This window comes from Bos indicus x Bos taurus, chromosome 13 (genome assembly GCF_003369695.1).
Source record: "Bos indicus x Bos taurus breed Angus x Brahman F1 hybrid chromosome 13, Bos_hybrid_MaternalHap_v2.0, whole genome shotgun sequence".
Classification (NCBI taxonomy): Eukaryota; Metazoa; Chordata; class Mammalia; order Artiodactyla; family Bovidae; genus Bos; species Bos indicus x Bos taurus.
The window spans coordinates 11,602,698-11,629,258 of NC_040088.1; the positions used below are offsets into that span (position 1 = coordinate 11,602,698).

Sequence of the window (26,561 nt, forward strand, 5' to 3'; positions counted from 1 at the left end):
GTCTGTAGAGACGGCTTATCCAGAGGCTTAGGGCATGACTCACCACGTGAGCAAACGTGAACAAGGTCTTTGCTTATGTCATCATCCAAATCCATTCATCTGTGAGCTATCATCTGCGTAAGGTGTCCTTGCCCTGGCAAACTCCTGTGTCTCTACAGTACCCCACAAGGGCCAGGTATACATGAGGTGTTCAATAAATGCTCAGTGAATGGGGGCTACTTTTTTCCATCCTAAAGCAGACATGAATTTAGGGACACACCCATCCACCCACTGCCCACAACCCGTCTCTCCCCACACTTCACACACAGGTGTCTAACTGTTTTCACAAACCCAAATATGATGAAAGCCCTTCCATGCTCATAAATTTTCCCTGGATCTTCATTGTCCCAGGAAAAATTCCAAAGTCTAAAAAGGAGTCCTCTAGGATATCAATTCTTGGCACAGTTTCACAGCCTAGCTATGGGGTTCCCTCTATCTTTCCCTTGACTAATTTTACAGGGTCCTGATAAAGTAAAGGAAATTGACCAAGGATGCAGTGGGCCAGTGGAGGAGACAGGCCTGGAAACCCGGTCACCTAATGCCCAGTCCAGTGGTCTGACCTCTGTGAGTACTGCAGGGCACAAACATGTAACTCCAAGGTCACAGAGAGCAGCTTTTTGTATGAAGGCAGCTGAATCCCTCCCTCCTCCGTCATGGTAACCGTTTCCATACAGTTCATCCCTCTTTGGCCTCTGATCCCTGGGCTAGATAATTAATCAGGCTTTTGAATAATTAAACATTTTTTAAAAATGCCTTTGTAACTGTTTAAATTGCTCCAGTAATTACTGCCTTATCAAGAGACTGCTGCTGCAGACTGGAATCCTTCTCCAACAGATGTGAAGTATTTTCATTTGAGGCTTTGGGATTCAAAAGTTGAGGAAGGCGCGTTTGTTATGTTAGCTAGTCCCTTTGAACATGAATAGTGTCAACTCTTGACTCCACGATCTCCACAGAACCACCCCGTCTCATTCTTAGAGTGAGATGTCCTAACGAGATGCAGTGTATCTCCTTTGCTGTCACAGCCTGCTATCAAGTATGATCATTAATTAAACTACTGGATTGATTCATTTAATCCAATTCTGCACATGGGCCTTTCTGAGCCTGGCTTCCGAATTCAACATTCACTTTTCAATAAGAAAATTCTTTTTTTTTTTTTTTTTAACTATTTATTCATTTGGTTGTGCGGTGCCTTAGTTGGGGCATGTGGGATCCAGTTTCCTGATCAGGGATCAAACTGGGGCCCCATGCACTGGGAGCATGGAGTTGTAGCCACTGGACTACCACAGAAGTCTGTGAATAAGTAACCTCTTGTGGGAGCAAAGTGAATGATGATGTTTGCTTTTATTAAGTTACTACCTGGCCTTTCCTGACCCGGCCAACACCTGGTGCTGAGCCCTAAGATGAAACATTCTGTCCCCACCACTTCTTCGTCATACCTCTTAATGGGTTTGTTTTTTTTTTAAACCCAGATCCAGGGTACTCAGGACTGACAACTGCATCCTGGATTTAGGATGCTGTGCAGAAACATGGTGGATGATCCCAGGAAATACAACACGGTAGAAGGACCACCTTCCCAACCAAGGCCCCTTAAATTGATCAAAGACAGGACCAACCATAACACCTGGGGAGGAAATAAGAAGGCAGGTGTAGTCAGGGGGTGATGTTCATGGGATCTTATAAGGGAGACATTATTTTATATTGGTTAAGACCACATGCCCTGGTGTTCACCTTAGTTACAACTTCCCCTGGACACATCTGCCATGGTTCAGGCTTCCATGCCCTTCCACATCCCTGGGCTTCCAGTGTCTTTGTTCCTCTATCCTAAGGCTAGGAGTAGCTTCTCGCTCTGGTGTATTTCTCAGTTAAACTTCCCGTCCCTTTCTGGGATCTCAGTTACCTCATCACCTTTATAGACAATTTCCAGAATTAAATTTCTTCTGTTGTGAGTACTTTAAGCAGTTTCTGTTTCCCTGATTGGATCTCAACTGATCAACCACTAAGACAAACAGTAAGTCAACATGTGCCCTCTTGGGCTTACATGCGTTTGAGATGGGTCACTTACAACCTAGAGAGTCTGGACTTACGTGGGCATCAATGGAAAAAAAGTAGCTAGCAGCTGCCAAGCGCTTACTCTGTCTCTACAAGGCACTGTGTTCAGTGCTTTGGTTTCATTATAGAATCTAAGAAGTAGGGACCATGATGTCTGTTTTGAAGATGAGGAAGTGGAGATATGATCAGTTTAAGCAATGTCATCTCCATCAGGTTTATTTTCTTCTCAGGGAAATTCACTCAGAGCCAGCTGCTCCTTTCAATAAGGAAGAGATTCCCTGCAGGTACGTCAAAGCTCAGGGGCGGCAAGACAAGCAAGGAGGTGAGAAATGACAAAAGGCAGTTTCTATGCGCTGTTTCGAGATGCGGTCTAGAAGCGGAACCTGCTTCTCCGGTCAGGAAGGTGAGGTGTCAAGAGAGGGCCACGTGAACCAGCCACAGGCATCTCTGGTAACTGATTCAAGTCAAGTTCTTGCTGCTAATTGCACACACATTTTGCTAAAGGTAGTAAATAGGAATCACTCACGTGTCCTTAGAGACTGCAGCACCATTCAGTATTCATGGCAAATATGTCACTGAGCTTCATAAGAGAATCATTTTAAAACAAAGCTTGGTCAGCTGTTTAATAATTTACTGATGGTGACAGCAGGGAGAATATCTAATAACCAGTGAGATTGGCTTTCAAATAGAAAATAAATTCATGTTAGAAGTTACAGGAGGAGAAAAAGGAGGAGGGGGGGAAATGTAGTTAGCAGTAAGGAAATATTTAACATTTGTCTATTCTTGATGTTTTGGAAACCTGTCAGAGAAGAGAAACCTGATTATTGAGAGATTGCACAATTCCATACATTTATATTTTAAAACATCCATGGGTCTTTAATGTTCTTCCCTTGGGAAACAAGAATTAGTTTGTTCTCTGAAAGCGGAAGCCCTGACCCCCAACCAAGCCCTGGGGAGCTTTGTTAATCTGGGGGCTTTTGGGGGGGCTATACAGTCTTTGTTATCATATCTCAGTTTTCCTGAGGTAGGTAGTGCCTGAGAAATTTGGGGAGCATAAGGCTTAAAAAAATAAACTCAACCTAAACTATAATGCCACATTCTCCTGCTCTGGGGAGAACCTTGCCCAGAACTTATTACAGGGCATCTGACTTCTGGGTAAGCTGAACTTATTTATTTTTGTTTACCAGCAAAGCCCTACTGAAATGTCTGTAAAATGAAAAGGGTTTTGAGATGGTTAGGCTTGGAGTTCTCTGCTCATTCCATTATTTTTTGTCCATGGTTGGGAGATATGATAACAGTGATTTTGAAAGGAAATGCTGAGAAGAAACCTAAAGCCAGTAGGCGTCCTGAATCACTGAATTCCTTGTGCTTCTGTTTCCTCACCTGTTAATGGGAAATAATAAGAAAATTGTAGGGTGGATGCACGTAAGGTTTTTAGCTGTGGTCCTGGCTCACAGTAAATGCAAGTTTAAGCATTTCAGGAGGGCAGAAGCCAAACCAAAGTGAACAGTCCCCCAGATTATTGATCTTTAAGCTTCAGTGGCAGACAGTGATGAACAGTTTCTGAGTAAAGGAGCCTCCCAGCTCCCCCTGCCTTTCAGCCCGCTCCCCAGGGCGCAGGGCACACTCTGTCCTCCAACCAATCCCTAAATTTGCCACGCCAGAGACAGGTTTCCAGATAAGACAGATGATTTCTGTGTTTCCAGATGGTATTTTCTGCGGTTTTACATTCTGAGATCGTACCCTCCATTCTTCACGTCGTTTCAACAAACTCACCCTCGTTCAGCCTTGAGTTATTAGCATTTATTTTAGCTGGTAGAAATAATGATTTATCAACATTTTATCTGACATGATAATGGCTTAAATAAGCGTGCACAGTCTGGCCTGGGCACCCATGGGACAATCTCGATGCACTTGGGAGGGCTCTGCCCCCATCCTGCTAGGTTCCAGGCATGAGGAAGGAGATTCTGGGGACTGAAGTGTGTGGCTAACACTTTGGGTGAAATGTTTTTCTCTGTAGTACAGTACAGTAAAATAATATTTCTCAAACAGACTGTTTCCGAAACTGAAGGAACTCGTCTTTATTCCACTGGGTTGCCTGTGGAGTATCTGACTGGTTGAAAAAGCTTTGGTACAGAGAAGGGGCAACGGTTGTGTAAAAATCACAGGGTCTGTGGTGGGGGGTTGGATAGAGCATCTGATGGAGAGGGGGGCTTCCCAGGTGGCTCAGAGGAAAAGAAACCGCCTGCCAATGTAGGAGACACGGGTTTGATCCCTGGATTGGGAAGATCCCCTGGAGAAGGAAATAGCAACCCACTCCAGTATTCTTGCCTGGGAAATCCCTTAAACAGAAGAGACTGGTGGGCTACAGCCCATGTGGTTGCAAAGAATCGGACACGACTTGGTGACTAAGCAGCAGCAGCAGCAGACCCTGGGTAAGTGGTCAGGTTTGTAAACCACTTATTAAAAGCATTCATGAATATTTCATTTCATAGGTGAGGTGAATAGATGTTACTTGACTGCCCAAGATCCTTTGGAGAAAACCTTCTTTTCCCACTCCATCTGATCCTCAGGGGGCTGTCAGTTATGGTGACTGGCCCCAGTATGGAGGGGTGGTCATTTGTCCACTGACAGGCTGGTCAGTTCTAGTGCTGCCCTCCCTACCACTTCCCAGGCCGAATGAATTATTTCAGGAAATGGAATGTGCCCCAATCCAGCCAATCAGTGTCTTTGCTAGAGTTTGGCAGGGGTGGTGGAGAAGGTCTCATTTTTTATTTTACGAAGACTGGTAAGTCATGAGAACTATACATGAAGCTGTCATTGTCCAGTTTCTCTGACTATCCCCAAACTGAGATATGGATGGGGAAGGAGGAGAGAGAGAATGGCATTTGAGTACCTGGATCCAGCTTTGCCTGAAGGTGCCCATGAATTGCTCAGCTAAATAGGCCACTGGATTCCTCTTTTCACTTAAGCTTGTTTGAGCTAGATGTCTGTCATTTGTAAGAAAAAGAATCCTGCCCAAAGCACATCGTGTATACATGTTCCAGGCTCAGTGTTCATCCTGTAGGTACAGAGACGCAATGCTGATGTCCGCATGTTGCTGACCTGGCCTCAGCGCACTGAGAGTTGTCCCTGGAGGCTCTTAGCTTCCCTTGTTTCTGATGCCACATCAACTATTCACCGACTTACATATGCCTGAGAGTCACTAGTGTCCAAGTTAAAAAGTCAAATACCTGAGCCTCAGTCTCTAGGGATTCGGATTTAGTTCCATGCAAAATTAACGAATTAATTGACAAGCCCCTGATGCTGGGAAAGACTGAAGGCAAAAGGTGAAGAGGGTGGCAGAGATGAGACAGTTGGATAGCATTACCGACAGCAATTCAATAGACATGAACTTGGGCAAACTTCAGGAGACAGTGAGGGGCAGGGAGGCCTGGTGTGCTGCAGTCCTTGGGGTCACAAAGAGTTGGATATGACTTAGCAACTGAACAACAAAATTAACCAACACCCTGAGTGGTTCTGGAATAGATGTGTCCTGTGGACCCATGTTGGGAAATGGACTGTACACCTGCCCACCACGCCTTCCCTAGGAACATCTCTCCTTACGTGCAGGGGGGTCCCTGAGGTCGCCAAGGGGTGGGGCATCTTTATAAAGGTGTATTTAAGGGCATAGCCCCCTCCCACCTCCACCACCAATTCTCAGATGATTCATATGCACACACCCAGCAGGAGACTATGAAAGGGGAATTTTTTGCAGTGGTTCTTAGTGGGAATATTAGGTAGATTAGAACAATACTGTTACCAGAAATGAAAGAGTTAGCCGCTCAGTCATGTCTGATTCTTTGCAATCCCGTGCGTGAACTGTACCCCGCCAGGCTCCTCTGTCCATGGAATTCTCCATGCAAGAATACTGGAGCAGGTTTCCATTCCCTTCTCCAGGGGATCTTCCTGACCCAGGGATCAAACCCAGGTCTCCTGCATTGCAGGCAGAATCTTTAGTGTCTGAGTCACAGGGAAGGTAGATTGACCAGGACTGTTACCTGGGTCCTCTCCAAATCACACGATGGCTGTGTGAGGGTGGGATCCTAGGTAATTCTAATATGTAACAGGGTTGAGAACCACTGCAGCAGAAACCCAGGCCTGGCTGCCTTGTGAGAGCCCAGAAACAATTGCGCTCTCACCCCAAAGGCTCTGTTGCCCACCTAAATTTGATCTATGGAGCATTCAAAGGCTGGCCTGAGTGTGCAGAATTTTGTTACCATCAAGAACACAGATTTTATCTGTGGGTGGGAGGTCCACTGATACTTCTCAAAATACAACAATAAAGTAACAAGTCAATGAAAAGAAAATGCCAAATCCATATAATCATAAAAAGTAATAAACATAAGTAAATAAATAGTGAGAAAGTTATCTAGGTAAACATTATGAAACTATATTAAGAATCAGGAATTCTGGTGAAGCCAGTTCTGTAAACCTGAGGTCTGAAGGAAGTTTTTGGAATTTCTTTAAAAAAAAAAAAAAACACTGCTGCTGTTGTTTAATCACTAAGTTGTGAATGACTCTTTGCCACCCCATGGACTGTAGCCCGCCAGGCTCCTCTGTCCATGGGATTTCCCAGGGAAGAATACTGGAGTGGGTTGCCATTTCCTTCTCCAGGGGATCTTCCACACCCAAGGACTGAACCCAAGTCTTCTGCTTGGCAGGCAGATTCTTTATCACTGAGCTGCCTAGGAAGCCTCTCTTAAAAAAAAAATAATAAAAAAAAAAGAGGCATTTGCTTTTAGCCATCATGAAGCTGGCCAGACCGCAGACATCAGATGTTAAAGTCCTCCCAGCACTTGACCCTACCCTGAAGTCCCTTAATAGGATTTGAGGGGCTTCTCTTCTGGTCCAGTGGCTGAGACTCCTTGTTCCCAATGCAGGGGGACTGGGTTTGATCCCTGGTCGGGGAACTAGATCCCACATGCTGCAACTAAGATAGAAGACCCTGAGTGCCACAACTAAGACCTGGTGTGGTCAAATAAATAAAAACAAATACACATTTAAAAAATATGATTTTATTCCGCTCCCACCACCCCCACCCCCATCCCCCAAAGAGGCTTTATTTCTGTATCATTTGTTTCATACTTCTCGATCCCATTTTCTCCTCAAAGGTCCAGTGTCCATCATTCCTGAGGCTCAGGCCCCACTTGGAGCAGGCTTGGCACTGGGGGCAGGCAGGCTTCTGAAGCCTCCAGGCCTTCTCTCCTGGTTCTGCTCCACAGAAGGAGCACCTGCAGAGCTGCCTTCTCCATGAGGGTGGCTGCCTCTGCAGTGTCAGGACTGTGTCCACATCCTCATATCCTCAATGCCAAGCCCCCAGGCACATCCAGAAAGCATTCAATATATGTTGATGAGGGCCAAATTTGCCTAGCGGGGCCAAATAGATCAGGATGAAGTGTCTCCACACACGAGGTTCAGTGCTCCTTCTGTCAAGACCTGTGGGGAGGTCAACTCACCAGAGCAAGGCTCCCGGGTGCTCAGAGTGAGATGCGTCAGGTGACATTTCCAATGGTCCCTGATCCTGGGATCCCCCAGGAGCTCTTTCTGATAACTCAGAATCCTCACTCAGCCCAGAACTGATGAACCCCAAACTTCAGAGCCTGGCAATGTTCCCTTTGTATCAGACTGCACTGAGGAGTCTCATGGGAGATCCTGGGAGAGAAACTCTGTCCAAGCCAACACACGAGCAGCGGTGGCCACGCTGTAATCAGACTGCTGTTAGCGCCCGGCCCAGGTGGTCCTGTGGACATGGAACGGCTGGACACTTCTTCATTCCGTCCACCTCAGTCCAGCCCCTGGGTCCTCCCAAAGCTGAGTGTTGAGGATTTGGATGCCTGCTGCTGCTGCTAAGTCGCTTCAGTCGTGTCCGACTCTGTGCGACCCCATAGATGGCAGCCCACCAGGCTCCCCTGTCCCTGGGATTCTCCAGGCAAGAACACTGGAGTGGGTTGCCATTTCCTTCTCCAATGCATGAAAGTGAAAAGTGAAAGTGAAGTCACTCAGTCGTGTCCGACTCTTAGCGACCCCATGGACTGCAGTCTACCAGGCTCCTCGGTCCATGGGATTTTCCAGGCAAGAGTACTGGAGTGGGGTGCCTTTGCCTTGTCTGATTTGGATGCCTAGGTAAGGATAAAGCGGGATGAGGATTTTGAATTTGGCATTGCAGAGACAGAGGAGGCAGTGGAGAGTCACCCACTGTGGCTTGGAGTAGAGTTTGTGTAAATAATGTCAGAGGAGAGAAGGAGCCTTTTGGGCACGTCCTAGCCTATGGGAATGAGCAAACTCCTCTGCATCTCTGAGTGTTTGCCTAGCAGTTCCTGCCACGCAAATGCCCTTCTTTCTTCCTTGACCTGGCGAGGAGGACTCTGTGTGGGGGAGTTTAAGGTGAATTAGGGAGGGGACAGGCTTAGAAAGGCTGGCTAGGCTCAGTCATTTGGGGACTTTTTGGCCATATTAAGGATTTAGACTTTATTCTTTTTTTTTTTTTTAATCTATGAGGAAACTTATTATTTTTTAAATTGGAGGATAATTGTGTTACACTGTTGTACTGGTTTCTGCTGTACAACAATGCGAATCAGTCATGAGAATATATATATCCCCTCTCTTGAGCCTCCCTCCCATCCCCCCACACTCTACCATCCCACCCCCTAGGGCATCCCAGAGCGCCAGGCTGGGCTCCCTGTGTTATAGAGCAGTTTCCCGCAAGCTATTTTGCATGTGGTAGCATATACATGTCCTTATTCTGAGGGCAGTGGGGCAGCCGTGAAGGGCTTTAAGCTGGCGAGTGACAGGATTGTGGGCTGAAGGTCTTCTCCATCAAGCGCTCGGGCTGCTGTGCGTGGGGTGGGGTTGGGAGGGATGAGACAGGAGGCAGAACAGGGCTGAGGTCTGAGCTCAGCTCGATGCAGGGGGATTCAGAGAAGCAACAGGTTCAGCCCGCCTCAAACAGGTGAGTCCATCTCTTACCTGGGACCCTCCTGAATCTGAGAGTCCAGAGTCAGGGACGAGGAGAGGAGCTGAGAGCCTTGGGGAACCCCAGTGCTCTGAAATGCCCGTGTCCAACCACAGGGCCCCAGGCTACCACGGAGACCGTGGCTTTTGTCCTGCTTCATCAGAGAAGCACTTTGCTGGAAGCAAGAAGTGAAGGCTGGGGCCATGCCTCAATCACGTTGGATGTCCACTGATTACGTCCATGACCCTAACACCCCCCTGCCCCTGGTGTGCTGTGTGACCTCTCCTTGGGGCTGACTCTGGGCGCCTGTGGATGGGGATCACCTTACCTTGGCATCCCGGTTGCTCAGCCTGGGGCTGCGCACGTGATGGAGACACAAGCAACCATGGTGGGTGCTTGGCACACATCGCTTAGTTGTGTGTGTGTGTCTGTGAGTTTCCATGAAAAGAAACAGCTGTCTGGCAGAACCCACTTAGGCAAAGCAAGATGCCCCCTAGCATCCCAGGCACTGAGACCTACCTGCCAATGGTCTGGACCATGTGCCGGTGGTTTGGCTCAAGGATGAGGCAGCTGGTGCTCCAGGCTGTGTTGGCATCCAGGTTTCTATGATATTGGCATGGCGTCAAGGCTGGAGTGGTTTGTGAGTCTAAGACTTGGAAGTAGCAGAGGAAGGAAAAGAGACCTCTAGGTGTCCTACCATCCATAAAAGCACTTAATTCTTACTCAGCTCAGTCTGGGGGAATAACGACCCCAGTGGGAGAAAGATCTGCAGAGGAAGAGTGACTAGTTCATGGTCACCATGGTGGTAAAGGGAGGTATAAGGAATGTGAGCAGATGCAAGGCTTCACCTGGAGGGCCTTTTAATTTTTATATTGGAGTATAGTTGATTTACAGTGTGTGAGTTTCAGGTGTGCAGCAAAGTCATTCAGTTATACATATATTTACCCTTTTTCAGGTTCTTTTCTCATAAAGGTTATTGCAGAATATTGGGTGGAGTTCCTTGAGCTATACAGTAGGTCCCTGTTGATTATCTATTTTATATATAGCAGTATATATATGTTAATCCCAAACTAGAGGAGTGTTACTGAAATAAAGCATGTTCTAGAAGAGGAAACAGATGTTGGCGGTGGAGGTGGCATCTGAAAATCATAAAAGAAGATGCCCAGGAAGGATGCAAAGCACAAGTGCCCCATCTTTTTGGCACCAGGGGCTGGTCTTGTGGAAGACAGTTTTTCCACAGACCGGGGTGGGAATGGTTTCGGGGTGATTCAAGAGCATTTACTGTGAACTTTATTATTATTACATCAGTTTCTGGGGACCCCTGATGTAAGGGATTGAGAAGGCTTACCGAGAGCACACCAACATCCAGTGAAAGCCACTTGGAAGTGTGTCCAGGCTTTCTGTCTGTCCCGAGAGAGAAGCTGACTCTGGAGGGGAGAAAGGCACAGGGTGGTAGCATCGATCCAGCACAAGAGAAATCTTTCCAACCACAAAGGCCTAAACCTGAAAGTGATTCCTTTGTAGAGTTTTGCTTTTGGACACAGAAATGTTATTGGATAATGCATGTTTTTACAGAACAAAACAGTTAGATCATCAGCTTATGCTTGAAGTATACGTATGGTTTCTAAGTTGCATTTGAGTTATTTAGATTTGCATATTTCAACAGAAAGCATTAACACATATTAATATTCCTGCTGTAAAAACATTATTTAAACCAGAACTATTGGCTCTGAAAGAGTCTGTGGTGTGTGCAGAACCACTCTGCTAATAGAAAGGTTAACTTGTATTTTTGAATTATTGATGATTGCTTGTTACTAATTTTTTTTCTCAGAAAGGAGGAAATTATTAATGAAGAGATCATTGCCAATGTGTCTGACATCTATTAATGGTTTCATCTTGAAACCAGATTAAAAGAGACAGCTGGTCCATGAATTTGTGCGTGGAGACAGCCCCAAATGCGCTGACAAGCCTGTGGGAGGGCGGGGCCGCCAGGCACGGGGCCTGGGCATTGGCACAGGTGGCTGGTGAGAGGTCCCCTCCCGGCTGGCATGGCCTGGTCCAAGGGCCGTCAAAGGCTTTGCTGCAGAGGGACCAGGCAGCGGATGGGCCATCACTCTCCTGACATCTTTTCAACTCTTCTGTTGCCCTGGGAGCCCACTGACACCTTTCTCTGCCAGTCACTTACTGGCATTTTCTCCATGGCTGTTTTAGATCTGTGATTTTCAACATGAGCTTGCATCTTCTAAACATGCTCACCTGGGAGCATCACCGGGGAGACTGGTAAAAACACATTCTTGGGCCCCACCTCTAGCATTTCTAATTCAGTAGGTATAGGGTAGGGCCCAAGAATTTGCATTCCTAACACATTCCCAGGTGATACTGATGCCGCCAGTCCAAGGACCACATTTTGAGAACCAGTTTTTACCAATGATTGTCAGCTTGCACTGTGACACTGCTCTGGAGAAGGGGCTGGCAACTTCTGTAAAGGGCAAGGACAGTAAATATTTTCAGTGAAAGGGGCCAAATAATCTCTGTCACAGTTACTCAATTCTGCCTCTGCAGTGTCCAGAGCAGCCAAGGGCAATTGTAAACAAATATGCAGGACTGTGTTTCAATAAAACTTTATTTATAAAAACAGGAGGTGGGCTAGATTCTGGCTTATGTGAATAATGTTTTTATGGCAGAAATATTAATAAACACTAGTGCTGCTGTTACTGAACCAAATTTGGGTCTGCTTTCCCACGTGCAGGCAAGCCAATCTACTTACACTGGGTTCTGGTGAAGGAAAGTGCAGTGTTTACTGCAGGGAACCAAGTAAGGAGTTAGTGTTTTAAAGGGCAGCTAGTGTTTTAAAGGCCCAAACTCCCTGAAGGCTCTCAGGGAAGGTTTTTAAAGACAGGATAAGGGAGGGGGATTCTGGGGTGTGTGATCAGCTCGTGGACATCCTTCTGATCAGTTGTCAATGTCATCAGGAGTCAATGTCATCAACCTTCTGGTTCCGACCCGACTGGGGCTACGTGCTTGTGGGCGGCACAGAGTTAACTTCTTCCTCCTGGTGGGGGTTTCAGTCTCTGCAAAACAGCGCAAAGGACATGGCTCAGAATATTATCTATAGCCCCCTAGGAGGGACTAAAAGTCCTTGGATTTGTTTAACGGCTAAACTATTATTATTTTGTACTGCTTGACTATTTTCCCTTCTTTCTGTATTTTCTCACCTCTCTGAGTAAATGTACTCTTTGGACCTCAGGGAAGCCCAGGAGGCCACAGTTTTTCCACAGACAAGAGGCACGCAGAGGACCTAGATCAGGGGCTCTTCTGGGAAGTCCCCATAGGATCCTGCTTGGCTACACTTTCTGTCAAGACATGCAAATGTAAATAACTCAAATGCAACTAAAAAACTGTAAGTATTTTTCAGGTGGAACCTCACGACCCAACCATTCTGTTCTACAAAAACATGCATTATCCAATAATACCACTGCACCCCAAAGCAGGACTTTACAAAGGACCTGACAGGTGGCAGTGTTGCTGAGTTCAAGCTTGTAATGTTGCTGCAGGACAGGCCAAAAACTCCAGAGACAAGTTGCTGGAGTAAGGAACAGCAACTTTATTTAGATAGCCAGCAAGACAGAGAAGATGGTAGCATCCCAAAGAACCCTCAGTTAGAATTCAGGCTTCTTTTATACTAAAAGTGGAGGGGGTCAACGAAAACATTTCTGGTTCTGGGCAGACTCCTGAGGGAGTGTGCTAATTTCTTCTTTCCTGCAGCCACTCACAGGTGGTCCTAAACAAAGGTATTTTAGCGTAACACTCATCTGGGAGGCAGGTTTCCCAGAAATGGGCCATTATGTATAATTTAAGCTTATAGGCAACATCCCTTTAGTAGTAACTCGTAATAGAATACAAAGATTCTTCCCTATTACAGTAGTTTGCTGACCTCTGCTTGAGAGCAGCACTGTCTAATAGAACTTTCTGCTAAAAGCAACCATAGGCAGTACACAAATGAATAATAAGCATGGCTGTGTTCCAATAAAACTTTATTTAAAAATAAAAAAGGCAGGCAGTGGGCCAGGTTTGGCCCATCGGCTGTAGTTTGAGCAGTGCTAATAGATTTTTCTGTGTTAATGAAAATGGTCTATATCTGTGCTGTCCAGTATGGCAGCCACTAACCACATAAAGCCCCTGAGCACTTGAAATGTGGTTAGTGTGACTAAAGACTCAATTTCTAAACTCTGTATTTAAATGGCTAGAGGTACCCTGCACAACAGCAAGGAGAGAGAAGGCGCCAATGGAGGGCCGCTCCTCAGCTGCCTCCCTACATAGGGTGAAGCCTCTTTGAGTTTCCTTGTGGATAAGATGGAGATAAAACAGCTACATCACCAGGCTTTCCCCATGGGTAAGTAAGGCATCCTGGCCCAAGGTGTCTTCTCCCTGGTCCTCTGATCCCCACTGTAGGGCTGACCATCACTGGGGGCAGAGGGAAGGGCTGGGGAGATGGAGGTCACCTCCGGATCTTCACCTCTCTTCTCCGTGTCTGATCTTTACCACTAGACTGCAAGCTCCAGGAAGGCAAAGACCAAGTCTCCTGCTCAAGCTGCACACCCACAGCCCGGCCATGGCACATGGCAGTCAGCCAACTCCCTTGTTGAAAGAATATGTGCTTCAGGCTGCCCCTCAAACCGTGCTTGGGCTGAGAGAGCTGCAGCTAAAGTGTCTGAACATTCCTGTCTTGGTGCCCCCAGAGCTGAAAGGGAAGTCACTGTGTAGACAGGGACACCAGGGCTGAGAGAGGGCTTGCCCTCAGTCCCACGGGATTAAGGAGAAGGGGCCACCTTCTTGAGTGGAATTGAAAGGGGGTAGTGGGCCCTCTGAAGCCATCAAAAAGCTCACCCAGGCCCTGGCCTCCTTGCTTCAGCACTGACACTGAACCTGGCCCTGAGCCAGGAGTGAACATGTGGTCAAGATCCCCCAGCTCCCCGGGGAAAGGAAAGGGGAAAGCAGCCCTTCCTTTCTAATCAGCACTGAAGTTCCCGCAAAGGAGGGTGGGAGATGATGCTGTCACTTTCCATGAAGACCCTCCTCTGAGAAGCCAGTCATCTGTGGCCCTGAGCCATCCCTCCCCTCAACTTCCCATCAGCCAGCATCCCTGTCTTAAGTGTCCAGGTGCCCTTTGAGAACTCAGGCTTGTGGAAAAGACCCAGGAGACAAACCACATCCCCACTGTGTAAAAAGCATCACCCCAGCGGCTGTCTCAGGGGGCCTTGGCAACTGGCCGTGGGCAGGAAGTGCCTCTCGGCTACAGAAGTCATTTAAGGAGCTATTCGGGGAGGTGACACAGGGAAGGGCCTTCCAGGCAGAGAGAACGGCAAGTGCAAAGGCACGGTGGTGGGACCAGAGTCAGAGTCTTACTGGGTGGTGGGTCTGGCTCCTGAAGAAATAGAGGGATCAGTTTCCAGGCAGAGGGTGGCAGGCAAAACACAGAGAGCCCTGGCTTCAACAGGGGTAGGTTCAGTCCAGTGACAAGGGCAGGTGATGGTCCTGCTCACCAGCTTGGTGACCTTGGGAGTGCAGCTTTTTAAAAAATATTTATTTGACTGTGCCAGGTCTTAGTTGCACCATGCAGGATCTAGGTCCCTGACCAGGGATTGAATCCAGGCCCCCTGCATTGGGAAAGCAGAGTCTGACCCACTGGACCATCAGGGAAGTCCCTGGAGTGGAGCTTTATTTTGGGGTCACGTGAACCCCACTCAGTGGGTTAGGGCAGCAATATAGCACCTTTAGACTGTGGATATGGGAGGGCTTGTGCTCTGAAGACACTACTGAGAAATGCATTTTGTGCTTTTCCAGAAAGTTTGAGAGAGGGCATGAAGAGGAGCCAAAGGGAGCCAGGACAAGTTATAAGAAATCAGAAGCTCCCTAGTGGCTTAGAAATTTCCTGCTTCCCGGGTCAGGCCTAGGATCAGCCATGTCCAGAGTCACAGGTCATGGGCCTGGGTCAGGCCTTGCTAACAACTCCTCTGCCTGAGACAAACCTTGGATGAGGGTTTGATGGACGCTGTAGCCAGCTGTTTAGCTCTGAGCAGATGGTATCTTCCCAACCCAGCTGTCCTGAAAGCCAGTCACCTCTGTGCCCCTAGAGACTAGCACAGCAGGGCACATGGTTTAGTGCCCTATCGAAATCTGTAAAATTATAAAGAATCTCTGAGGCAGCTGGTCCACACCCGGGCCTCCGCCTAGACGAGCACTAGCTAGTCCACGAGGCTAGTCTAAGCCCTTCACCGTTTGAAGGTGGTGGGGGAGCCAGACAGGAGTGGGAGAACAGTGCAGTGTGGGAGGAGTTAATGGGTCTCCATTCAAGGCAAGTGTCCCACTGCATCTAGTGGGATCTGGGGTACAGGGGAGAGAGACTGTGTTCTCTGCCATAGCAACTCAATCCAGAGCCCCCGGCACACCTGACTTTTGTATTTCTCCCCAACAGTCTGTCCAATCCCATCCTTGGACTCCCAGCAAAGATGAGGCCGGGGATGGGGTGGGGGTTAGGGGACTGGTCAGGTTTACAGAGTGTGAATCCCTTGAGCTTTGCCCAGAGACCCTTCTTCTGGCTTTTATAGCCCAAGCCCTCAGCCAGAACCAAGGGGCACCTGGTCTCTTCCATGAGATCCCCTGATCCCAGGAGGGCAGAGTCGCTGCCTGTGGGCTGCAAGGGACAGCCCGGACTCTGATCAATGGTTTTAGGCTTTCAGCCTCAACCGGGTCTTTGTTCAGACCGGGAAGAAATAGGAAAAAGCTGCAGGGTTCTGGCTCAGGAAAAAGGGGAAGGGCGAAGGCAGTGAGAGGCTGGGATGCCTCACGGCCAGTCTTCGCCCGCCTCCCAAGTTGGGGGTAGCGACAAGAGGGAGGTAGCGAATAAGAGGGGTGCCTGGGAGGCTGATGAGGTGGGTGGGGGACGACTGCGGTGCACCGATGCACCCAGAAGAGTGTGTGTGTGCGTGTGTGCGCGTATCTATATGTGTGCCTGTGGGGCGGTGACGACTCTTACATGAAATTCTCATCTTAGGGCGTGCCGGAGACCCTCGCCAGTGGACACCTGCTCCTGTTTAGGGCAGAGCCCCCTCCCATCACCCCCATTCACCTGGCTCCCCGTCCCGAGTCCAGACGGCTGCCTCGGCCTTCCCCCACTCGCACCCGTACCCTACTCACCTGTTCGCCCACTCCGAGTTCAAACGGCAGCTCCCTCTCTCCCTCCCCTCCACCGCACCCCGATACCTGCGCCCCAGCCGGGCAGACGGTGGACGCGGTGGCTCGGCTCCGGGCGAAGAGGAGAGGACCCCGCGGGGCGCGTGGGTGCGGGGGCGCTGCGTGTAGGCGCGTGACTGTGCGAGAGAGCGGCCCCGAGCCGGCCGGCCGGGCGAGTGCGCGGGGAGCCCGCGTGGGCCAGGCGCGGGCGTGTGCGAGGCGCGGGCGTGCGCGCGAGGGTGTGTGCGCGGCCGAGGCGGAGCGCCGGGCGGGCGGGCGGCGGCGTTAGGACTCCGGGGACACCGCCCCCCGCCCCGCGTCCCGCCCCCGCCCAGCCTCCCGCCTCAGTTCGCGCCGCGCCTCGGCTCCGAGCGCAGCGGCGCCGGCTCCCGGAGCCCAGCGGCGCGCACCGCCTGCGGCCGCGTCGGCGATGCGGGGCCGCCCCGCGCCCGCCCCAGTCCCGGCCCCGGCCCCTGCGGGAAGGGGCTGAGCCGCTGCCGCACGGATGGCGAACCTCGCCGCGCTCGCCTTCAGCCTGCTCCTGCGGCTGCAGCTGCCGCCGCTGCCCGGCGCCCGGGCGCAGAGCGCCGCAGGTGAGTGCGCCCCCGATCCCCGCTCCCTCTCCGGCGCATCCCGGCATCCGCCGCTGGGTCCCGGGCGGAGAAAGTTGAGCGGGCTCGAGGGGTTTGCCGGAGCCCGGGTCCCCGCCTGCAGCCGCGGGCTGCCGCGTCCAGGCGCGCCCGGGCCAGAGTGCCCGGCCCCCGGCGTCCCTCGGCTGGCCGCGTTCGGTCAAGTGCTCCGCTTTACTTTGCTGCCGGTACCCGGGCTCGAGTAACTTTCTGCGGCTGCGGAGAATATTTCCGCTCGCCGCCTCCCACTTGTCGGAATCTGTCACTCGAGTGTTTGGGGCGGCGAGATGAGAAGCGGCATCGACGCCCGGGGTGGTGGTGGGGGGAGCGTTCTCTCCCCGCAGCTTCATGGGCAGCGCGCGCTTTTCGTGGGGAGGACTGGTCGCCAGCAGGCCGAGGCTGCCATGGAGGTGGCTTTTCTTTTCACCCGGGAGATCCAGGCGGCTCCAGACTCTCTCTAACCACGCTGCGCCCCTGAGCTTGTCCTTACGCCCCTGAAAGCACCGCGGGGGTGTTCGTGTTCAAGACTGAGACGGCGAGCCCTCCTTCCTACCCTGTGGTTTCCATCCCAAGTAAACGGGCGCCCCCGTTAAGGCCCTTTCGGTGCCACGGCTTTGACCTGTGAGCGTGTCTGCTCCAGAAAAGTTTGGGGGACTCGTATTTGGGCTTGACCGTGGGAAGGAGGCGAATAGACGTAGTTCCCCTAGTGTGTGTGTGGGATTGTCCTGGCGTGCTCCTAATGGCAAGTTGGCATGCACCGGAGGCCAGCGGGACCCGGGGCGGGTGGGGTCTCACACATCCCAGACCCCACCGGAGGCGGCTTCCAGCCCTGAGCCCCCCAAAGAGTAGGCGGTGGGGGAAGGAGAGAAGGGAGGAAGTGGTGCAGGTTTGCCTCCAAGTTCGGAAGCATTTTGAAGTTTCTTAGCACCAGTTAGCTCAGGTGTGATCACGCAGAGGGGAGATTGCCGGCATCACAGGGGCAGGCAGAGATGAGCAGGTGGGACTTAGGATACGATGCATTTTGAATTGATGACTAACAGCGGTGCCCATCTATTATCACGCTGAAAGCGAGGAGAAAGAGAAGGAAACCGTGGGCAGTGTAATCTCCTTAAATAGGCTGCTTCCGAGGGTAAGAGCCGCTCGAGTGACCTTCCATGGGAAATGCACTGGGGTCTTCCTTACTCCAAAATGGAAACTGAATATGGGACTTATGCGAAGGGGGACAGCCTGCTTCGTGGCTGGGAACTTAGGGGACTAGGACACTTCTTTCGAGGTGTGTGAAGCTGAAAGGTTGGCTTAGCCAGTAAGAGAAGAGGGACAGCCACACATCATTCTGAAGATGGTGCACAATTCTGTTTCCCTCGTTTCGGATCTGTGTTAGGTGTGCTAGGGCAGGGAAGGAAGGAGGGTGCTTGGGAGCATTACTGGGGACCAAGCATCACTCATGACTTACATTTCACTATCCTCCAGGGCCTGGGCGGCCTGCCACCCGTGAGTGATACTCACGTTCCCTCCGCGAGAATCAGTATCAAAAATATTCCTCCACGGGTCTCGCAGCGTTCTTGGGCAGCGTGCGGTAAAAACCGTCCGGGCTTGGGAAGCTGCCGGATGCTGGAAGCACGCCGCTTCCGGATGCTCCCGCCAGGTGGCGCTCGCCCACAACTGTAAAATGCAAATCTAGTTGCTTTCATCTCCGGAATAGAACTTCTTTTCAGTTTTTAAATGAGTAATGTGTTTATTCAGCAGCCTTTTGTTAAAACATTTAGAGAAGTGTGAGGAGCAAGCACCTTTTCTTTGTTTGCTCTTCGGAACACTGGGGAAAGAAAAGCAATCCTGGAGTACAGTTTGGGAAGAAATCTGCTGTTAAGGAACCATGTTTCTTCTGATTTTTCCTGAGCAGAGTGGCTTCACTGCAGACGCAGTGTAGCATATACTTAGCAAGTGGCTGCGTTTGTTTCAAGGAGTCCTTAAACGAGAGGGGATTAGCTTGTGTTGGAGATTTGATGCATTCTGAGCCTCACTCATTTGTAAAAATGTGAATCTTCCGTGGTATTTCGTCTTTCTGGTTTAATGCTAACTAGACCATTTAAGTTAGTTATTTTCCCCTGGTTTCTAACAGCTGCACTTGTAGATTCAGGAATGCTGCAAATGTTGACTTTTAAAAATGGACTTATCTTCATACTTTATTTCTAAATGGAGACATTTTGATATCCAAATCTAGTATAAATATGACTCAGTTTGATTTCTTCGAAAGAATCTGATTTAAAACTTTTGGCAAGTTTGGGTAAATAATATGTTTAAAAACTCAGTGGTGTGCTCTCCATAGTCTTTTTATCTGGAAATTCCCAGTCTCAAAAAACAATTTCAGTTTGTAAGCTTACATCCAAGTACACAGTTGGGGTGATATGCTTTGCTGGAACATGTTGGTCATGGTGTCCGAAAGTCAGTGGTGAAAGCTTGTCATCAAAAGGCAATTTCCTTTTTCTTTCTTGTGAGATGTGTTTTATGAGCCAGGATGATGGTTAAAAAAAAAAAAAAAAAGAAAAGCATTTAAAATCAGCCTCTGAAAAGTGTGGAAAAAACATGGTTTGGGACGAGGAAAGGAGGAGACAGTTAAACATGGATGAGGGAATCATTCATTTATGTACTAGTGGGTTTTGGCATCTGTACATTGAGAGCAAAAATGGATCTGAGAGGGACTGACTTGCGATGGCAGTTGTTAGCAATGTAGTCATTTAACTCGATAATCATTACCTCTGGGGAGCTGTTAGCAGTACAGTCAAATTTGACTTTCTCTCCTGGATTGCTTGATTTGTTTCCTAATAAAAGAACAATTAATGTGCAAACCTGGCTTGGATTCTGTTTCAGCAACTATCGCAAGCATGTTCGTAGCGAAAGCAGACCACCGTCTTGGGTTGCAGCCCGCTGCCTTTCTCCTCTCCTTTTCTTCTTGCCTAGCCCCAGCACGGCTCCTGCAGACTGCAGATTGCCGACTGAGACGGCGTCCTCTGTAGTAGTGTGACTGTCGCCTTTCAGAGCCACGGCCACAGGACATTACAGCATCATTCTTTTGAACACGGGATACTCCCATGACACTCTGGCAGCGTGTTGCTGTGGAAACAAGAGCAGTGCCATATAGGTGGTGGGTCCCTGATACATATTTATTTATGGTGATGAAGAGATGGTAGAATCTCATGGCAACTATGGTGTGTGGGGGGGAAGTTTAACTCAGGAGGCAGCCTGATTGAGCGAAAAAAAAAAAAAAGGTATGAGCTTTGGAGTCTTAAGTCCTCAGTTTGAATTCCGCTCCTGCCTCTTTCTAAGTGTGCCAGCGTGGGCAAGACATTCATTTACTCCTCGAATCCCCAGCTCCTCGTCTGTTGGGTGAGAATGAACGTAGCTGCCTTGCTGGATTTTGTCAAAACCAGATGAGATGAGATGCGCAGTGAGTGCATTGTGCTGCTTTGTCCTCAAGGGGCGCCTTTTCTCTTACTTGCCCTGGCATTGGTGTATGTACACAGGCCAAGGGGACACCGGTGTTAAGCTCAGTTATGAATTGAAAATTAGCTGAGTTTTGGTAATGATTTTTAGTTCCCGCCTTTTTTTGGCGGGGGCAGGGGGGGGGAGGTTCTTGATTCTCTGAAGCCGCTTTTAGAAAGAGATTTGGAATGAAACAGGTGTTACTAATACATTTGGCCATTCGAAGATAGGCTTATTTGTTTCCAAGCACACATCCTGTAAATGAGAACAGATAGAAAAGCAAGCAATTGCAGGATGTAGCAGGCAAGCGGCTGCCCGTGTCTTCTCTCCCTTCCTTCCACCCCCTCACACTGTCTTCCTTGCCTCCGGGCTCTGCCTCCTGCTCTATTTCTCTCTCTTACCTAACCTAGAAATCAAGTGCTTGGCACTCTGGGGCAGTGGGGAGAAAGATGCTTGGTGCACTTGACAAATAAGCAAAGACTAAGTAAACACATGGAGGGCTGTGGCATTCCAAGAAATAAAAAGCTATGAGATTATTGAAAGCAAACCATGCCTGACAGGTGTAATAGCATCTGCAGGCACGTTACAGAGTTGGGGCTGGGAGGCAGTGCCCGTGTAGATATTAGAAAGCGGTTAGAGTGTCTCGTGAAATCTTATAAAGTGGATTCAAATTGGTTTGGAGAGGAAGAACGCTGCAGGTTTTTTATGGATTAAGAGCAATCAGAGGCAGCCAAAGAGACGGGGGATCCCGGGTGATGTGTGCAGGTCGGACAGGGTGACCAGTGGGGGTGACGGCCTTCGGCCTCGGAGGTGGCCTTGCTGGACACTCTAATTTGCCTGGAAGAGGCAGAAATGACCATGATAATAATTATTTATTATCTATCAGTGAGAGTTACAGGTGCTAAAAAAGATAGAGGGATCTAGTGAGGATGCAAGGCATAGATCCCCAGAGACCTGCCAGAAGTCAGCCGTGAAAAATGGGAATTAATGTGTCAAAAAGGCAGAGTGTGAAAAGGTGAGGAGAAATGGTGATCCTTTTGACTGATTTTATTTCAAAATATCAGCACTGTTTCTCTTGGGGTTTCCTGCTGCTGCTGCTAAGTCGCTTCAGTCGTGTCCGACTCCGTGTGACCCCACAGACAGCCTCCCGCCAGGCTCCCCCGTCCCTGGGATTCTCCAGGCAAGAACACTGGAGTGGGGTGCCATTGCCTTCTCCTGGGGCATCCTAGGTATTACTCTTTACCCAGGTGAAGGCTTTTCCAAAGTCCCAACCAGATCTACCATCGATAGGTGACTGATCCATGGAAGCAAGTCCACATCGTTAGGCTTAATTTTTCACCCTGGAGTCAAACTGCCGAAGTCTGTCTGACACACACACATTCACTGGTGCATGAGGGGGAGAGTTAGAAATATTTCCAATTTCTTGAATATTCAGCCTACAATTTTCATTTCAGGCTGGATGTGGCGGGGAGGGGGGGAGTTGGTAAAAAAAATGGTGACACCACTTCAGTAAGCAGTTCGGCAGTTTCTTTGAAAAGTTAAACATACACGTGCCATAGGAGCCAGCCATTCCGCTTCTAGGAATGTGCCCAACAGAGATGAAAACATATGTCAACACAGACACGTACGCGAGTGTTTGTAGCAGCGTTCTTCATGGTTGCCAAAAGCTGGGAACATTCCCGATGTCCCTCAACTGGTGAGTCCATCCAGTGGATTACTACTAGCAAGAAAAAGGAACCAGCTGTTGATACTAGGCTGCAGCACTGGATGAACCTCAGAAAACATTATACTGAACAAAAGAAGCCAGACGCAGAAGATTACATATTACATTAAATATTCAGAAAAGACAACTCTGTGGAGACAGAAGGCAGAACAGTAGTTGCCCGGGGCTGGGCAAGGGAGCAGGGATTTGTCACGAGTGGGCATGAGAGAGCGTTTTGGAGTGATGGAAAGATTTGAAAATGGGGAGGTGCTGATGGTTGAGTGACTCTCAAATCCCAGCTCCTGGCTTGTGATATGAACTCGGTAAGTTACTGCACTGTTCTGAACCTATCTTTGCATCTGTGAGTGGGGCACACGAGTGCCCTGGTGCTGCAAGAGCCAAAGATAACTCCTGTTTATTGTCAAGCTTGGTTCCTGGCATGAAATAGGCACCTAGTAAATGGCATCACTCTTACTCGAGTCTTTCACGTGTGTGTGCTTGCTAAGTCGCTTCAGTTGTGTCTGACTCTTTGAGACCCTGTGGGCTGTAGCCTGCCAGGCTCCTCTGTCCATGGGATTCTCCAGGCAAGAATACTGGAATGGGTTGCCACGCCCTCCTGACCAGGGGATCTTCCCGACGCGGGGATTGAACCCACGTCTCCTACACCTCCCGCATTGGCAGGCAGGTTCTTTAGCACTGGCGCCACCTGGGAAGCCTTGCCAGTCTCCAAAATTGTTTGTTGCGTTCGTTTTCTGCAAGCCTTTATTTGTGGTGGTTCTCCCCCACCTCCCTTAGGCTGTGAATTAATAAATCAGTGAGCTAACTTTTCTTCCCTCTCATCACTTTGGCAAAAACGAAAAAGTTTAAGACTATCAAGTTTTGACAACGATTGGAGCAATTAGGTGGCTTTGTTCATTGTTGAGTAGTGAATATTGAAACAGCTTTTCTGAGTGCTCATTTGGCAATGTCTGTTAAATTTGAGAAAGTGAATGCTTTGTGCCTGAAGTGTTTTGGTAGGCTTTGCATTGGCGGTGGAAGGGGAGGGAATAGACCATTCCTCCCTTATCTTTCTCATTAAGCCAAGGATGTAGAAATTGGGAAGCCCCCTGCTTGGGGGCAGATACAACATGTTTTTGGCTTCTTAGTTTCCTAACAGGATGAATAGCTTTTAAGGGTGAGAAAAAAGTTCCATCCTTGCATTTTTCTGCCTTTTGGGGATCTTTGTAAGCACCCTGGAAGAATGTGCCCCCGGCAGACCCTGTGGTGCTCTTACGATGTTTATTAACCTCAAACATTGTGGGCATCATGACTGCATCCAGGGGAATGTCACCCACATTCCCAGCTCCAGCTTCCCAAGACCCTGGAAAAGCTGTGCCTCTCAGATCACCCCGACTTTGCTTTACTCCCGCTTATCCCAGTGGTTCCAAAGCCAGTCCTGAGATGACAAGCCTGTTTGTTTTGGTCCTTTTGTGACTCACAGTGGATGGTTATTATTCATCTGTTTAAGGGTCATGTATTTGTCTCTTTGGAACCAAGCATGAATTCATGGATTCAACATCAGCAAGGAGAATGTTTTAAAGACTGCTTAAGGGTTTAATCCTCACGAACGGGTGGCCTTGGGTGGTCTGGATTAGCTTTAACGGACTATAATTATGCCTTTCTCTGCTGCTCAGTTGGCATCAAGTAGGTCAATGGGAGCCCCTTCAAACCAGTTCCGTTTTCTTCATTTTCAGACATCTTTGACAGCATCCTGACTTTTCTGTGACAACAAGGAACTTCAGGCTTACCTCCAGGTTTTCTGTTTCAAACATCCAGTCAGTTATGTCTTACAAAGAGACCTGGTCCCTTTTTGTGGAGATGTCAGAACCTGAGCTGCCCACTGTGTTTTATTTGTACACTGGAAGAAAACTGAATAAAACAAGAGCTGTTGGTAATCTTAGGGAGAGAAAAAGAAAGACATTAAAAAATTTTATTTTAATTGGAGGCTAATTACTTTACATATTATAGTGGTTTTGCCATACATTGACATGAATCAGCCATGGGTGTACATGTGTCCCCAATCCCAAACCCCCCTCCCACCTCCCTCCCCATCCCATCCCTCAGGGTCATCCCAGTGCACCAGCCATGAGCACCCTGTCTCATGCATCGAACCTGGACTGGCAATCTATTTCACATATGGTAATATAAAAAAATGTTTCAATGCTATTCTCTCAAATCATCCCACCCTTGCCTTCTCCCACAGAGTCCAAAAGTCTGTTCTTTACATCTGTGTCTCTTTTGCTGTCTTGCATATAGGGTCATTGTTACCATTTAAGAAAGACATTTTTAAACAGCATGCCTCTATGACCATTTATCTCTTTGGTTTTTTTTTTTTGTAAGTTGATTTGATCATGCAAATATATTAATTAAAAATAATTTTGGCATTGTCATCGTATGTGCTTGCCTGTGAGTATAGTCTCGATGTTGATGCCACCATTTCTTCTTTTCTTAATCATGTTGGAATTAGCCCTTAAGTGCATGGGTCCAGGTGATGCTCACTGTCTGTGTTTTTTGGGCACCAACTTTCTAAAAGGAAAAACGGAAATCTAGTCTCACCCTAAGGCAGCTTGGTGAGTTGTCTGTCGCTGTGTAATGGGTTATTCCTCGAGACATAGTGACTTTATTGTCTCACCGTTTCTCTGAATCAGGACTCTGAGTGGCACAGCTGGGTGCTCTGGGTCTCTCCCAGGCTGCAGTCAGGATAGTGGCTGAGGCTGTCATCACCTGGGCTCAAATGGGGAAGGGTCTGCTCCTGAGATCACTCACAGGCTTGTTGGGAGGATTCAGTTACTCATGGCTGTTGGACTTGAGGGCCTCAATTCCTCATGAGCTGGAGGGAGACCATCTGGGTTCCTTGCTACATGGACTTCTCCATCACAGCATGGTACCTGCCTTCACCAGAGTGAGATGTTGAGGGGGTAGGGGAGAGTAAGAGCAAGCTGGAAGTCAGTCTTTGCAACCTCATTTCGGAACTGACATCCATCATTCTTGCCATGTTCAAGTCAAGTCACTGGGTTCAGCTCACCCTCAAGGGGAGGGAACACCTAAGGTCTTGACTCCCAGCAATAGAAGATCTTTCAGAACCACGTTAGGAGCTCAGCCACAGGAACCTCAAATAAATGACCCGTGGTATAGGAAATTTCGGGTCTTGGAGAAAAATACAAACATCACTTTTAAAGTGTGTTCACATCTTTTCATTCTTTTTATTATTTTGGGCAGTGTCAGTTCAGTGTCAGGATTTTACTCTCTAAAGGACTTTGAGTAAAGAGATTTATTGTCTCACACTTGACTTAAATGTTTAAAAAATTAAGAAAGTCAGAAGGTGAAAAATGAATTAATAGGAAGATTCATCAGAAAATTTTTCAAACCTTACCCTAAAAGTTGAAGTACTGTGTTTTTGTAAGACTATAAAATGATCACACTAGTATCCACAAGATACTAGTTAATAGGAAGACCCAGTTAATAGGAAACAATAGCTCCACAAGACCCAGTTAATAGGAAACAGTAGGTTAGGGTATTAATAAAATTTAGCTGAAATTTGTTAGTTTTATTGCATATGGATACTCAGTAAAAAATTTAGTACTTAATATTTTAGGCCTTTTGGACCTATTTTTAGACAGTTTTTTTCCTTTTAATTTTCACAGGCTAAAATTGAGAATTAAATTGGCAGTGATTGCAAGGCTTAATGTAAATATACAAATTATTATATGGATCAAAACATGTCCTGCCTGAACTTTTAGATTTGATTGCTGAGGCAGTAGTACGGTCATTACAGAAGAACATCACTTAATATTTTGGTGATGCTAGTGGTAAAGAACCTGCTTGCCAATGCAGGAGAATTAAGAGACGCAAGCTCGATCCCTGGGTCAGGAAGATCCCCTGAAGGAGGAGATGGCAACCCACTCCTGTGTTCTTGCCTGGAGAATCCCACGGGCAGAGGAGCCTGGCAGGCTGCTGTCTATAGGGTCAGACTTAGCACTCACACACGTGGATGGGGCCCATGAAATCTTCCAGGAAGGATGGTTTTGTGAAATCCAGATGGGCTGACCAGACATTAGAGCTCCTGATGGGGATGTGCTCCAGAAATGTACCTGTTTTCACACATTACCTATTTGCTTGGTGTTGGGAGTGGTGGCTCCACAGGTCCCCATTGTGCTTGTCTAGGCAGTTGTCTATAAGTAAGTAGGTGGGAGGGTCACCGGTTTACAATGCCCAACTCCAGGCCCTTCTGGACTCACCTCTGCAAGGTGACCTTGAGGAAGGAGGAAACCCAGATGCCTCGAATTTGCCCTTCGTCTGCATTGGGGAAGTGCTTGTCTGGCTTCCACTTTCAGGGGCTTGGATTTTTGAGCAGTTTCTCATTTGTTCATTGTCATCCTCAGTCCTGCTGAGTCAG

The 26,561-nt window shown here is 48.4% G+C and overlaps 1 protein-coding gene and 1 long non-coding RNA gene across 12 annotated transcripts in view; one reads left to right on the forward strand and one right to left on the reverse strand.

Moving 5' to 3' along the window:
• Positions 1-8,165: 8,165 nt before the first annotated feature.
• On the reverse strand, positions 8,166-16,511 carry LOC113903013. Of its 2 annotated transcripts, none has more exons than XR_003513983.1 (5): positions 16,346-16,511; positions 11,850-12,153; positions 10,431-10,509; positions 9,602-9,734; positions 8,166-8,249 (listed from the first exon to the last, which is right to left on the reverse strand). It is a non-coding gene; the product is annotated as an uncharacterized LOC113903013 (long non-coding RNA). The 2 variants fall into 2 exon arrangements; XR_003513984.1 differs by having other exon boundaries at positions 9,602-9,848.
• A 233-nt stretch (positions 16,512-16,744) lies between these two features.
• PTPRT (protein tyrosine phosphatase, receptor type T) overlaps positions 16,745-26,561 on the forward strand; it is a 1,160,479-nt gene continuing 1,150,662 nt past the window's right edge. For 7 of the 10 annotated variants that reach the window (XM_027558520.1, XM_027558522.1, XM_027558519.1 and 4 more), the window contains exon 1: positions 16,746-16,908. In XM_027558520.1, the coding sequence (XP_027414321.1) occupies positions 16,821-16,908 (88 nt within the window). In that variant the 5' untranslated portion in view covers positions 16,746-16,820. Of the gene's footprint in view, positions 16,909-26,561 lie in introns of all 10 variants that reach the window. The other 3 variants (XM_027558515.1, XM_027558516.1, XM_027558518.1) reach the window with 1 other exon arrangement.